Source organism: Podarcis pityusensis, assembly GCF_964106645.2.
Source record: "Podarcis pityusensis genome assembly, chromosome: 1".
Classification (NCBI taxonomy): domain Eukaryota; kingdom Metazoa; phylum Chordata; class Lepidosauria; order Squamata; family Lacertidae; genus Podarcis; species Podarcis pityusensis.
Genome location: NC_138028.1, coordinates 67975796 through 67990921, shown reverse-complemented (window position 1 = coordinate 67990921; position 15126 = coordinate 67975796). Strand labels below are relative to the sequence as shown.

General features: G+C 43.0%; 1 protein-coding gene across 7 annotated transcripts in view; it reads left to right on the top strand.

Moving 5' to 3' along the window:
• Positions 1-15126, top strand: part of MICAL2 (microtubule associated monooxygenase, calponin and LIM domain containing 2) — a 145767-nt gene that overhangs the window by 119478 nt on the left and 11163 nt on the right. For all 7 annotated transcript variants that reach the window (XM_081011801.1, XM_081011803.1, XM_081011802.1 and 4 more), the window contains 3 exons: positions 4993-5090; positions 6020-7364; positions 12123-12217. In XM_081011801.1, coding sequence (XP_080867927.1) covers positions 4993-5090; positions 6020-7364; positions 12123-12217 — 1538 coding nt within the window. The remainder of the gene's footprint in view (positions 1-4992; positions 5091-6019; positions 7365-12122; positions 12218-15126) is intronic.

Below are 15126 nucleotides of genomic sequence, written 5' to 3'. Positions count from 1 at the left end.
TCACTTCAGTGCTGCTAACATAGCAAAACAAGCTTATGCATGGCTTTCATGGAGTCATGAAGTTAACAAAAGGAAAGTCTAACACTGAAGAAGAAGCAGCAGGAATGTCAGATACGAGAGAAGAACAATTTGCAGGTAGATACTCAAGAAGGAATCAGTGAGGGAAGAATAGATAGCTTTTTTGTCTACTGCCCCACACTGGTTCAGGTTATGTATTGCAAGCATTGTTGCTTTACTCTCAGTCATGAGCTGATCACCCCATGAAAGAAAGAAAGAAAGAAAGAAAGAAAGAAAGAAAGAAAGAAAGAAAGAAAAGGGTGACAAGTGGTTAAGAAGATGGGGCTTAACATGTTTGGGATGTTTTATGTTTAGAAGAAAGGGTGGTTGGGGAAGGATGATGATGGGATGCAGAGAGCATGGTAGGGAATTCTCCTCCCCCACATTATGCTAGAACCTGTGAAATTGATGGGAGATTCAGGACAAACAAAATCCTGTTTTCACATAGTACATAATAAATGCATGGAAAGAGTTGCCACAAGATGTGCTGGTAGCCACTGACTTTGATCAGATGGGCGGAAGGTAGATCAGGATTTACTGGCAGATTGATAAGACAATGGCCAATAGTTCTCCTAATTGTCGCAGCAACAACAAAAGGCTTTTTCTTTCTAAATACGGCTGCTCTAATGAAGAAAGCATTTGGGGGGGGGGGGGGAAATCCAGGGATGGATTTGAATGACTGCTAACTTCATTCACTAGTAAGAACAAACAATTGGGCTAAGCATGTTCTCAAATACATCCTGTTTCTTAATTCTAAGGTTGTTTCCCAAGCTGCTATTGTGCATCTGGCTCTGACTGGTGGATTTTGGGGTTCTGGAAAACTGAAGCCTGCCCACATCTGGCTTCACAGCTTCAACCTGAGCTTAGACATGGACCACCCTTACTTAGCTAACTAATCCTCAAGGTTCAGAGGTGCTATTCTGAATAGCAGCTGCTATAGAGCAAGCAAAGGGAGAGGATGTTGCCTTCATGCAGCCTTGTAAAACTAAATATAAAGTATGGTGATGCTGGCTAGGGAACCCGTGGCTACAAAGCTCCTTTCAAGCCCAGCCAGTTGGCTTTCCAAGAAGCATCTAGTTGACCACTGTTGGAAGCAGGACATTGGACAATGGTGGCTCTTTGGTCTGAATCAACAGAGCTGCTCTTACCTCCATTCCTTGAATCTTAGGATCTGAAGGTGAAACTAAGAAATGTGGGGAAGAAGCACATTTCAAGGAAACTGCTGGCAATCACTGGGATAGCAAGGCTATCCCAGTCCAGAAATGGCCATAGATGGCAAACTTGCTGGAGCTGGGACAACTTTGCTAGGAACTTTGGGGGCAAAGGTTGCTCATATTTGCTCTGGCGCGGGCGTCACTGGGGTTAGAGTATGTATGAAAGGGTCGAGAGCACTGTCTGTTCCAATGGTATTGGTTTAGTTTCAGTTGCTGAAGCGGAGATGAACGAAACACTAGGAGAGTCCTGCTCTTTGGATATCCTTGCCTATGAAAGTTAGCTGAAGGGAATTGGTCAAGCAGATGGAAGGGGTAGCTAATGCTTCTTTGCAGGAAGGGGGGTGGGGGACAATGACTCTGAAGGAGGTGTTGGTGTGCCTTATCCTCAAGAAGCCCTACCTACCCCTGACCTATTGAACAACTACAGCTCAGTGGAGAAAACTGTCTGCCACCTTGCTCTCCTAAACATTGTTATTTAGACAAGCCTACCCAGATGTTCGAATCCCCGCAACGGGGTGAGCTCCCGTTGATCGGTCCCTGCTCCCGCCAACCTAGCAGTTCGAAAGCACGTCAAAGTACAAGTAGATAAATAGGTACCGCTCCAGCGGGAAGGTAAACAGCGTTTCTGTGTGCTGCTCTGGTTTGCCAGAAGCGGCTTAGTCATGCTGGCCACATGACCCGGAAGCTGTACGCCAGCTCCCTCGGCCAATAAAGCGAGATGAGCGTTGCAACCCCAGAGTCGGCCACGACTGGACCTAATGGTCAGGGGTCCCTTTACCTTTACCTTTTACCCAGATGTTTAGCAAGTTGATGTTGATGTTTAGCAATCTGTTATTAGTCTATTGTTATTTCAACTTTCTGAAATTATCAGATCATTGTTGATCATTTTTCTTATTGATAATTTTATTGTTTTATCTTTTTTGCAAGCTGCTTGGAGGTTTGCTTTTTTAAAAAAATCAAGCGACTTACACATTTTATGAAATAAAATAATAAATAAACTATAGCATATCAGTCAATAAAATCCAGAGATAAAGAATTACACAACTTTTAGAAAACATCTGAAAGCTGTCCTGTATTGGGAAGTTTTAAATGTTTGACATTTTGCTATATTTTTATATGCACTGTAGGCCTCCCAGAGTGGCTGGGGTATAAATAATAAAGTTATTGTTATTATTTATTAGTATCCAGGACATCCCTTGCTTGTTTTAATTTTTCAGGCATCAGCTGGAGTCATTTTACTTGCCTTCCAGGACAATGAACTGTAATAACTTATATTAATAAATGTGTTGATTTATCCAAAGCTGTGCAAATATTTCCTGCATTTACTATTTTGTTGAGAGAGAGAGAGAGAGAGAAATACACATTCAATATTAAGTTATGTGATCCAAGGATCCATATTGGAATAAACATTGTCTCCTACGTTGCAGAGAACAAAAACATTTCCTCCATTGCATCTGAAATAAAAGATCTTTGACAGCTGCTGCTCTTGTCTCCTGCTGTGCTTAATTGGCACCACCAGGAGCAGAGCTCAGCCATTCAGTCAATGAAGGGATGGGGGGGGGCTGAATTCCATTGTGGAAAAGTTGCCATTTGGTGGGGAAATGATGGAACAGCGGAAACTCTGCCACACAATTCTTAAGGTGCGGCTAGGAAATTACTCGATAGCAAGCTGGTGATGGTTTATATGGCAATATTGTTAGCCAGTGAGACTTTCTGTTGCAAGGGGTGAGAGGAGAACCTGACAGGACCAGAAGACTGCAGTCAGGGAATCTGAATGTGGCAGCCAATTTGCAAAGCCATGGTAGAACTCAATAGTATTGAACATCCAATTTGCTGTTGTTGTTTTTTAAAGCTCTAAAGCAGTTACATAGAAACAGCATCCTACAAGCTTCTCTGAGTGTGGGTAGTTTTCTATAATATTAATTGCACCAGAATAATTAAATTTCTTTTTTCACTCAGTGGCACAGGCTGAATTGTTGATTTTAACTATTTCATGTTTAGTTGAATTGTGTATTTTATGGCTCCTTTACACTTTGGGAACTGATGAAAACTGAAAAGGGGATTGATTGCACATCTCTAAATAAAATAGGGATGCCAATATACGACTGGAGCAATGTGTAGCCACCTCCTTCCAAACCCATCAACCTGCATGCATGCTGAGGCCATCAAGCTGATGCCTTTCTCTAGAAACCACCTCCTGCAGACTTGAGGATTGTTGCAACAAGTAGTGGCAATGCAGCTATGGAAAGCCCCTTTCCCTGCAGGTGCAAAACGAGGCCTGGGTCAAAGACTCAGTTTGGCACACACACACCCCATACACATGTCTGGGAGCCTCAATGGTGCCTCTCTGGAGGCTTTCCCGGGGCAAAAAACCCCAGCTAGTCCCCCCCCCCATATCTACGGCACTGTTCACTGGGTCACCTTTCCTATTTTTTAGGGCCAGGGCAATTCCCCCCCCCCCAATTAACTGGGCATTTAAAAACATGTTTACTATTGGGTGTAGCACTCCAAACATAAGAACATAAGAAGAGCCTTCTTGATCAGGCCAATGGCCCATCTAGTCCAGCATCCCCTTCTCACAGTGGCCAACCAGATGCCTGGAGGAAACCAGCAAGCAGAAGATGAGCACAAGAGCCTTCTCCATTCCCCTGGTATTCAGCAGGGTATTCAACAACTGGTATTCAGATGCATTGCTGCCTCTAATTGTGGAGGCAGAGCATAGCCTGTTGGGATTTTTGACTACATGCCATTCTGTGCAGCTTCACACAGACTCAATTAAGCATTGGCCAAAAGCCAAGATGACTGAGCAGAGAAGAGTTATTCTGCCTGGAGATATGAGACCTTGGATACAGCTCTACCATTGGTTGAGGTCTCACGCAGGCATGATGACTTATGGCCTTGCTGACTGGATAGTTTTGTTGGTCAGTGTGGTGTTCTGAGTTCTGAGAGTCGTTTGGAGTTTGTTAAGAGAGAGCTAGTTAAGATCCATATCTGTTCTTGTATATAGTAACTTGTAGAGTCTGCCTAAATAATAAACACCTCTAAGTAACCAAGTTACTGGTAGCAGCGTCTTGTTCCTGCTTCGTCCATCCTGCCTGCAACTGATTGCTTTCTGGAACTCTGCGTTTGCTCTGCTAAGGTCTGGGTAAGGTCCTGCAACAGGTCAAAGTTGCAAAACACCATTATAGCCATCATGGCTTGTAGCCTGGCTGAGGAGCAGAGCGGAATGGTGGATACAGGAGAATATCATCATCATTATCATCATTTTGCTATGTCACTGTTGTTGTTGTTGTTGTTGTTGTTGTTGTTGTTGTTGTTGTTGTTGTTGCTGCTTTTCTGTGCCACCTAATTGATTAAAATGATTTTTAAAAAACAAAACAAAACACAATGCTATTCTGTGGCAGGGAGCTGGACTGCGACCTTCAAGGTTGCACATGGTCTATATGGGTGGCGTTGGTTGCCAGCTGGGTACCTGCAGTGCTTTTTTCGGGGGGGGGATGCAGGGGTACGCATACGCCTGAACATTTTGTGAATCTAGGTTTGGCCTCATTGAGGGGCAGTATTTCAATATGAGTGGGAAAATGAGAGTACTCCTAAACATTTTTTTTAGGGCGGGGGAAGCACTGGGTACCTGTAATGTGGAAGGGTAGTTTCAGTAGCGCGGACTCCATGGATCTATTCCAATGAACTCACTTTTATGGGTCCACTTTTCCCTTTGTAGATTTTCCACTATTGTACAACAAGAAAAACGGGTCGTCTTCAAAGGATACCTCTGCCTGTGTTCAAAGTGACTTTAAGGATGAGGTCTTTCAGACAGAGGTATGAAGCAACACATTTTTAACAGTATGCTTTGTTGAAGAAGTGCAATATAATACTACAGTATAAATACTACAGGGTATTGCTGTAAATATGTATAGTTACATATGTAGAGCGTTTTGTATTTTTTGTTGTATTTTGACAATGAGATCTATGGATGAAGGGTGGTTTGCAAACAAATAAACAAAATGTTTAGATTATAAATTATTTGTAGCTTATGCTTTCTTCAGTGGGTTAATGCAACCATGGATGGGAGGGTCACTGTCCAGATCAGACTGAACTTGCCTCCTAGTGGTGAATAGTAGTTACACAAGCATAATGAAATACAGTCGTTCCTTGATATTCAAACAGCTCAGTTTTTGAACGTTTTGGCTCCCAAACGCTGCAAACCTGGAAGTGAGTGTTCTGGTTTGGAAACTAGTTTTGGAAGCCAAATGTCCAGCGAGGCTTCCATGGCTTCCGATTGGCTGCAGGAGCTTCCTTCAGCCAATCAGAAGCTGTGCTTTGGTTTCCGAATGTTTTGGAAGTCAAACAGATTTCTGGAACGAATTCTGCCAGACTTCCAAGGTATGACTGTACAACATCACCATTTTGTTGTTGTTGTTTTTAAAAAATGGAAAACTTTTTTTAACCTACACTAACTGTTTGTCTGCTGGGTCAATATATATATATATTTTGCAGTGAACTCCTATAGACATCTGAATATCTAAATATCTTGACTGTCTCCCAGGGATATTTGGATAAAAGCAAGACCCTGCAGTTATTGTGTATTCCTTTTCCATTTTATTGGAATGTTTTTGTGAGGCTTTCTGGCATTTTTATGGGGGAGTGTATTTTCTCATGTAATTGTTTGAAAACACTCTCTAAATAGAAGCAAGGGTGACCTGGCTGCATTTTCCTCTAAAAATAATCATTTTATGCATTCCATACAGCTGACATCTCCTGACAAGAGTCCAGAAATTACAAGAGGACATTTCAAGCCAAACAGCCCAGCATTTCAAAGGAAAGGAAAAGCCAGTGAAATTGCATCCTATGTTCCTCACTATTCACTCCACAACTGCACTGATAGCTTTCCATTGGCACATAGCAAATCCACTTGTCACGTTGATCTGACTTCACCTCTCAGTTACCCTCAGCTTGAAGACAAGGATTACAGAACTGAAGATGCACATTTAGGAAACTGGGTGATGAATAGTGAGCCACTGATCTCTCAGTTGTATACAAAGAATTCAAGGTTGTCCTCTGCAGACCCTGATGACGGAGATAAGAATGTCAAAGAACAGCATGACAAACATTTGAACAAAGCTAAAAACAAGATAATGAGGAGGTTGACACTTTCAATGGAACAGAAGCCCAGAAGACCTGCTCTGGATGATGCTGAGCTAGATATTACAAGAACGGAACATGACTGCCAAGGAATTCCAGACCAGAAGAATGCTTATTTTAACAGATATGAGAACATACCGAAACAATCCAGTTGTGGTCAATCTCAGAAGTTCTCAGATAACCATTCTCCAGTTTTGTCTCCTGGGCAGACACTTTCAAAGAATGTTGGTGACTGTCCCAAAGAACACACTGCCACCCAGCCGAAATCGCCACTGAGGCTAATTGCCAAAGCTATAAAGAAATCCATCATAGAACCTCTTACTTCTCCTCCAGGGGGTTTGAAAAAGGCCCAGGACACACATGCCAAATTTCCTTTGGAAAGCACATTTTTCAATTTCCCACAGGCCCTGGTTCGCTCTGCTAGTCTCAGATGCAGCAAGAATCATGGAGACTATAACGTACAAACACAGGAGCTCAGTGTGTTGGATGATGCAGAAAAAAGACTTGGAACGAGGAGTTCAAATGGGTCTCATTTTTCCAGCAGTCCGAGAGAGGAATATTCATGTGTTGACAAAGGCACGTCTTTTCCTGTTTACAGTGCGCATAGCAGCCCTTCCCAGAGTCTTCATAAACCCGAACATTCCTCTTCTACCAATGCTGATGATGTGCCAACACTTCTAGAAAGGTTTACCCTTAAAGAGAACCTCTGGAAGTCTGCCAGGGATGAGTGGTGTGCTCACAATCAAAAGAACACCCGCTTTTCATCTCTAAGGCACAGGAACAAAAACGCTGATGCCGTTTTGGATGGTCCTGAACAGAGGAACAATGTGTGGAACCTATTCAGCAGCTTTAGGAATAAAGCAGATGTCAAAGTTAAAAGCCCTGTGTCACCTTGTACCATCTTTGATGTTGATGAAGTACTAAATAGTTCTTCCAAAGGAGAATACTTGGGTAAGCAAACTCCCTTCTTTAAGATTTTTATTTCCAGTTGTTGTTTTAAACAAAGTATGTATAGTGCTTTAATGCAAGATTAAATCTTTAAACAATTTGCATAAAATAGTGTAAAATCCCATCTTGGGATTTTCTGTGGGTTAATGCCAATAGGTCCCCCTGCTCACCAGGACCTTTGGCAGGTGGAATTTTGTGGCAGAGAAGTGACACCAGCATTGCTCTGTAGGCAGAGCCTGGCTGAGTGGTTTTGGGCATAGGGAAATGAAACCTCTGCCCCCTGCAACCCTCCAAGCATGGCAGATCAAGGCTGCTGGGTTTTAGCCTTCTTATGTTTAGCTTTCCCCTTGCTACCTTGTTGTATACCATCCTGGAAATGTTTCACATTGTAGGATGGGAAGTGTTTCGTTTTTAAAATGTAACCTATAAGAGCAATATGGTCCAGAAGAAAACAAATCCCAGTTGCCATGGCAATGCCTTTGACAATGATTTTCCAGCTGTTTGCGATATATAGAACAAATGCATGCATTTCTGCTATCTCCATGGCCCCGCTCCTTGTTGCTGGTGGAAAGGTGAAGACTCTTGACACATGGCAGGGGCCCATGCAGTTAAGTAGTTCATATATATTACGGCTCAGAGTCAATGACATCCCCATGGCAACTGTAGTGTGATCTGGTCTTCTGCTATAGTATGTGTGCTTCTACCAGATACATTCAATGCCACTTTTTTAAAAGGAGGAGGACGAGGAGGGGAGGGGATGGGAGAGGCAGGGAGCAGGTGGCCTTTTTATATCATAGAGTTTTATTTCAAAATGAAATAAATAAAATAAAATCCCATCAATAAACACACACACTCTTAACAACCTAACAGTACAAAACAATCACTAGATGAACAAATAAAGTTGCTAATTACAGTCCTTCGTGTATCTGTAGTTTGCAGACAACTACAGTAAAACTAGCAGATGATCACTATATATAATATAAATAATAATTGATAGGAATATTAGGATGCTACTCTCTACTGCTTTGTCTCTTCTCTCATGGCAATTGTATAGTCTTTACCAGGGCTTTCCCCCCCAGCCAGAACTTGTCAAAACTAAGTTCCAGCACCTCTCAGGTGGACACCATTGCTATTCTAGGAGAACAAGAGAGGTGTTCATTGTGAGTTCCAGCACCTCTTTTTCTAGAAAAATAGCACTGGTCTTTGCCAATCTGGTGCCCTCCACAAGTCCGATCGGTGCCAACGGTGTATATGTATAATATACACAAGGTATAATGGAATATACTGCTGCAGTTGGCTGTTTTACTCTTCAGGCTTAAGCGTGGTCTCTAGAACATGAATCCTGGTGCATCAGGAGGTGCTATGGTACTACAAAACACTTCCTCTCATGGGTGTAGAAAGGATTTTTGTTAGGGGGGGCAAGTCTTTTGTTGGGGGTGCAGAACCTCAGTTAGCTATGTATTTTTCTTGATTGGGGGGGCAGCTGCCCCTCCCTGCCCCCCCCAGCTATGCCCATGCTTCCTATCCTTGTAAAGCATTTTAATTATTGGATATATGAAAGGGAAGGGAGGGAGGGAGCAGGTTCTGGAGGTCTCCACTTCTAGAGAGGGAAAAGGGGATCTTGGTTCTGTTCCAAAGGCATATCAAGGTATCCTGAGGATTATAGCTTATTTCTTTAAATATGCTTCAGCAGCTTTGAGCACAAGGGTCTTTGGAGAAATGCCCATGTAGGCCCACCAAATTCAGTGCTTTTCAGAGTAAAAGAAGCTGATAATTAAGCAGGGTAATGATACGTGAATGCAACCATTTTTTATATAACACACACTCCATTTGTCAAGCCTATTTTGCTGCAGTTGTTAACAAGGGGATGCTCCCGTTAACAACATGTCTTTGCCCTCATTGTTCACTTGCTCATAATTCCAGTAGTGCAATGCTGGCTTAATAGAGCCAGCTGGCCTCCAAAGCCACCCAATGGGAATTGAGTCACCGCCTTCAGCTGCACACTTGGCGTTCCATCATCTGGTCTAGCTCCACCACCCTGGGGACACGTGGGATTTCTAGCCATCCTGGATCAACAGAGCATCTTCAAGGGGTTGTTTCAGTTCATTGTTTTCCCTTGATTCCAAAGATGGCAAAGGAATGGAATATCCTTGGATATTCAGCCCATAACTCAAATTCACGAGCGCTATGAGTGCGTCTTGGCACACATAACTTCACATGCCTAGCCAATGTAATCTAAGGCTCACTAAGCTGGGAGTGTGCTGGGTTGCTTGCGCCCACATCTGTGAGGGAGGCGGAAAGAGGTTCCTCTGATCCTCAAGGTATAGTTGGAATACTGAAGGGATCCTGCCAATGTTACTTTTAGGATGTGGGTACCACTTCAGCACATAACAGCGCTGTGGCTACATCATGGACCCATGTTATGAAGAGTCCTGCAGGGGCTCCAACACCTTAAAGGTTACATCAGGTTTTATTTAGACACAATAAGACCCTTGGTACCATTCTCCTTTTGCCCAACTGCCCAACATTTGCCTGAGGCTGCTCATGGACAATGATGGGCTTGGGTACGATGCACAAAGGTCAAAATTTCCCCCCCCCCCATGCTGCCTTCCCAAAGGTGGGTAAGGAGGCATCTGGCTTTGGGAAGGAGGCACAAGGTTCTGGCAGGGTCCCAGAGCCCTCACATCTCCTTCCCAAGGCCCAACGCCTTGCTTACTGGGTTTTGAGACAGGGCCCCCTCAGCTCAGTGCCCGGTGTGGGCATACCACTCACACAGCCCTAAATTTGCCCATCATGGACTGGGGGTTGCAGTGTGTCATCCTTCCAAACAGGAGTGTTTCAGGTCCTTTAACAAAAGAGCCTTCCCCCTCTTTACATCTTTTCTGATCCATGAGCAACATGGCTTCTCAGTTAATGTTTTCTTCCTGCAGCTCCTTGCCTACTCCAGCACTTAGTTTTTAAACTCCTTTTGGTGTAAAATGCAGCCAGGAAGGTGAAAAGGCACAGTGAGCCATGGGTGTGTGCCCACTCTTGCAAAACACAAGTAACCTTTCAATAATCATCTAGTAAGTAACCTGTGTGTGTCAAAGGACACTTGAAAAGAAATGTTTCGGCCCTCGGGGCAGCAGGGGATAGACTCTTATTTTAGTTCTAGTTATCCCCAAAATCTATAACCTTCTCTACCCACCACATTGTCCTTCTTAACAAATGTTGCATTCATGCAATGGATTATAGTAAATAGGAACATACATAGCCATATTGGGTCAGATCACTCTCTCTCTCACTATATATATATATATATTATTATTAAAGAGTTAAACGAAACATATCATCCTTAATTTTCCCCCCATTTTCCTCCCTCCCTCCCCCCCTCCCTCCCCCCACACCCCCCCCCCACGACTTCCCTCAGTTCCAGTCTTTGGTTTCTTTGTGAATACTGTTCTCTGCATGTTACAAAAATGTATAAATCCTTAAATTGTTTAACTAATTATTGTCAATAAAAAGTTTGTAAATGTTTATTCAAAATTGGGTCAGATCACTTGTCCATGTAACTCAGTATTCCCTACACTGACTGACAGTGGCTTTCTAGGGTTACAGGCAGGAGTCTCTCCCAGACCTACCTGGAGATGCCAGGAATCGAACCCAAGACCTTCTGCCATGCAATGCAGATGCTCTACCACTAAGCCTCCCACTTCCTTAGTTACATCCTACAGTTATCCTGCCTGTGCCAAGAAGCCTTCAGTCATTTTAGGATGTATATGTTTGCCACTCACTGTCTGACCAGAGTCTAATCCAGGTGTTAATCATTAATCCTGCAGCAAGTTAAGTGTATCACCAGATGTTCCCTGTGCCTTTTCTGTTTTCTTAGAGAGGAGGAAGAAATGAATTAGCCATTTAAAAAAAAAATCATGTGGAAATTTACAGGCCTATTAAAACACTATGCTGATGAAAAGAGAAAAAATATAATTTGGGGGCCCAAAATTGAAAGCAATTTGAATCTCTGAACACAGGTCTCAGCCTGAACTTTCGGTTTGAGTGAAATCTGTGGAAGAATGCATCATTGTGGTGTGTGTGTGTTCATTATGTACAGCATTTACTGTTCCACACACAGTGTGATAATCTTGAGCGAGGGAGAGAAAATATATATGTGACATTTGTTTAGGCCTAATTAATGAAATATTTATGTTGCATGAGGCCGTGTGATAAAACCTCCTCCGTGAAGTCCATTTGCTTCTGATTATATTTGTGACTTTTTTTATATGACCAGACATTCTGACGCCAGCTCTTTTACACTGAGCAGATGTCACAGAGTAAAAATGGGTGCCAGATGCTACAAACCACATAAGGGTAATTTGTTTAAGAGCTGGCTCAGACTTGGTGCATTCAATTAGCCCGCATGGTGAGCCTTAGACAATCAGTTAGATAACACGGCTAGCTTCAGATATGCATTTTAATAACAGATCTGATTTTTTGAATGGAAGCCTGAGCCGTCGTACAATGGAAGTAGGAGTTAACTGATTCGTACATAAAACTTGATATGTTTGCAAGGGTAGCTGTGGCCAAGGACTTGCCAAGCAGTGAAGGCCTTGAACAGTTGCCAAAAGCTTAATTAATGTAATTAGCCAGTGTTCCAAATTGCTGCTAGGTATAGCCTTGCAAAGCTGCAGGCAGGTGCAGTCTCAGAAGCTATGGGGGAAAATCCACTTAAAGCCCAGGTTGCGAATACTGCCTGCACCACTGAGCTTTCTCTTCCTCTTTCAGGTTCTGAACATTTACCTGCCAGAAAACAAGTTGTTGACTATTGCTCTTCATCCTCTGACAGCGAATTAGAAGGCAGGTCTTCATTGCCATGCAAGGTAACGCTTCCCTCCCCGTATTGGAAATAGTAAAGGTTCAGTATAAAATGAACTCTGTGATTTACTACTGAGTGTCAAGAACCAAAGGGCATTACAATAGTTCCTCTCATCCACAGAACTGGCACAAGAGGTCAGGTATTTGCCTGGAGCCCCACATCAGACAATGGGGTCCCCAGGGAATAATCACAGCTAGCCAAAATGACAAATGGAGGGAGGGAGAGTCTGGAAGGACAATGTAATAAATGAACAAGTGCTGGCAGCCACAGTGAAGAAATGGCAGCAACAATTGTTGCTCTTATTATTTATTAATTTACAAACCACTTAACGCCAAAATAAGACTTCCAGCCTCTGCCAACGACACTGCTGGGTTGCCAACATCTTTGTGGTGTTGATTTTTTCAGATGTTTTTAGTGGTTCTTGTTTTTATCGGTAAGCTGCCTCATGTGCTATCAGGGGAAAAGGTGGGGCATAAATAAATATATTATTGCAGCTATTAATACTGCAGAATTTGAAGCGACTGGATGCATAAAAACTGACTCCTTTTGGAATGAAACATTGTCCAGACCCATTAGATATTATTCAAAACTTTACCTGCAGAACGTCTTCCAAAACAGAACAAAAACAGCAAAGATACATCCAAATAATTCTATATAAGATCTTGTGTTGTCCAGCACAGGCTCAGTATCTTAAAAATAACTTTACCCAGGATTCCATTACTGCCTCCATTATAGCCTGAGGCCATGTGCTCCTGGAGAGCTTCATTTACACGCCCCTACTTCCACAGCGGGTGGCGCTGTGGTCTAAACCACTGAGCCTAGGGCTTGCTGATTGGAAGGTTGGCGGTTCGAATCCCCGTGACGGAGTGAGCTCCCGTTGCTTGGTCCCAGCTCCTGCCAACCTAGCAGTTCGAAAGCACGTCAAAGTGCAAGCAGATAAATAGGTACCGCTCCAGTGGGAAGGTAAACGGCGTTTCCGTGCGCTGCTCTGGTTTCGGCAGAAGCTGGCCACATGACCCGGAAAACTGTCTGCGGACAAACGTCGGCTCCCTCGGCCGGTAAAGCGAGATGAGCGCCGCAACCCCAGAGTTAACTGTCAGGGGTCCTTTACCTTTTTTACTTCCACAGAGCCTGGGAACAAAGACTAAAAGCAACTCCCTTTCAAGATGTGATTTGCAATTCAGTACCTTAATCATCTGATCAGAGGTTAAACACTCACATTATCTAGCAGAAGACAACAATAGCTAATTATCAACTCAGCTAAAGCTCAGCATTGCTTAGAATATTGCAGGGGGTTTTCCCCAGAGTTAGCAATACACATTTAGGCATTTTCCATTTCTGTGCCAATTAAGTAATTATACTTAACATATATAACAACAACAAGAACAACACCATCATCAAAAGAACATAATAAAAAGCATTTCTGGATCAGGCCAAAGGCCTATCTAGTCTAGGGATGTGTTTCCCACAACGGCCAGCCTAATGCCTCTGAGCCCACAAGTGGAATATGAGAGCAACAATGCTTTTCCCAATTCTGGTTCCCTGCAAACTGGTACTCAAAGGCATGCTGCCTCAAGTGTGTGTGTGTGTGTGTGTGTGTGTGTGTGTTTTACATAACATAGTGTAAATAAATGTAAAATACTTACTTAAATATACAGATAAAATTAGAAACCAGTGGGTGGATTTCACTGTTCCCCTCTTTCAATGCTTTTGTCTGCGCAAACATTTCAACTTGGCAGATGGAACAATTCCCCCCTCTTCCCTTCTTGTGCTTTTCTGGGGGTTCTCCTGACCCACCCACCCCCACCTGAGCCAATTTTAGGAGTGCACGGGGGAGGAGAGGAGAGAAACCCCCACTGTGCAAGTGGGAAGTCTTTGTGCAAGGCTTCTGCTGAAAGAGCTCTTTAGTTGAATCCCACCAAACCACATTGCTTGTCTGGGTAGGCTTGTCGAAATGAAGTAAGTTTTTAGTGGGCATCTAAAACAGTACAGTGAGGGTGCCTGTCTGGTGTAATATATCCAGGAGTTCAGAGCATGGTTGCTGCCACACTAAAAAACTAGTTTCTTGTAAATGAGAAATGAACATTACGTGGCACTTGCAAACACGAAAATTTTGCAGATTGTTGTGATTGAGGAGGTACGTATGAGGCAAGGCAATCCTTCAAGCAAACTGGTCCCAAGCTGTTACAAACGTAATAAACTAATAGTTTCAGTAATATGGCTTTAACGTGTATATTGGTCCATGTGGCAATGACATGTTTATTGGAGTAACAAGAAGAATAAAATTAACCAAACGTAGATTGGAAGAGTTAAAACCAGTTATCTTCCTTATTGCTGTAGGCTGGAAAATAATTAAGCCAGATAAAAATGTATGGTCCCCCAGCTGGAATTGAGGTTCTAATTAAGTCAAAAAGTAGTATAAATCAAGTGATGTAAAGAGGATTGCTTCTGTGTGATTTCGTAGATACTGTTGTATTTTTCTTTTTTGGATATATTTTACTAGAAAATAAATGAAAATGATGCCAAAGTGATGAGTATGCTGCACGTACTGTAACTGATACTAGTGCAAGAAGTATAAGAGGATGCATTTCCGCCAAGATTCGAGATAGGCTCTGATGGCACAGTGTTACAACTGCCATTGGAGAACAGTGCCTTTGAGAACAAGTTCTTTGCTGGTGATGCTAACTGGGCTGAGTTTGGAGCCAGGCATGCACTTTTTGTTCTTGCTGATATTTGCAGTGGTGTTCTATCTACGGCAATCTTCAACCAGCTGGTTTGTCTCCCACCTTTTCCACTCCATTTCCAAGCATCTCCTACACAAATATGTGTATAACGGCTATGTTCTTCCTCCACTGTCAGTGGCATATGCTGGGATCTGCAGGTGGGCAGTGTGCACGCATGTCCAGCTTGCAG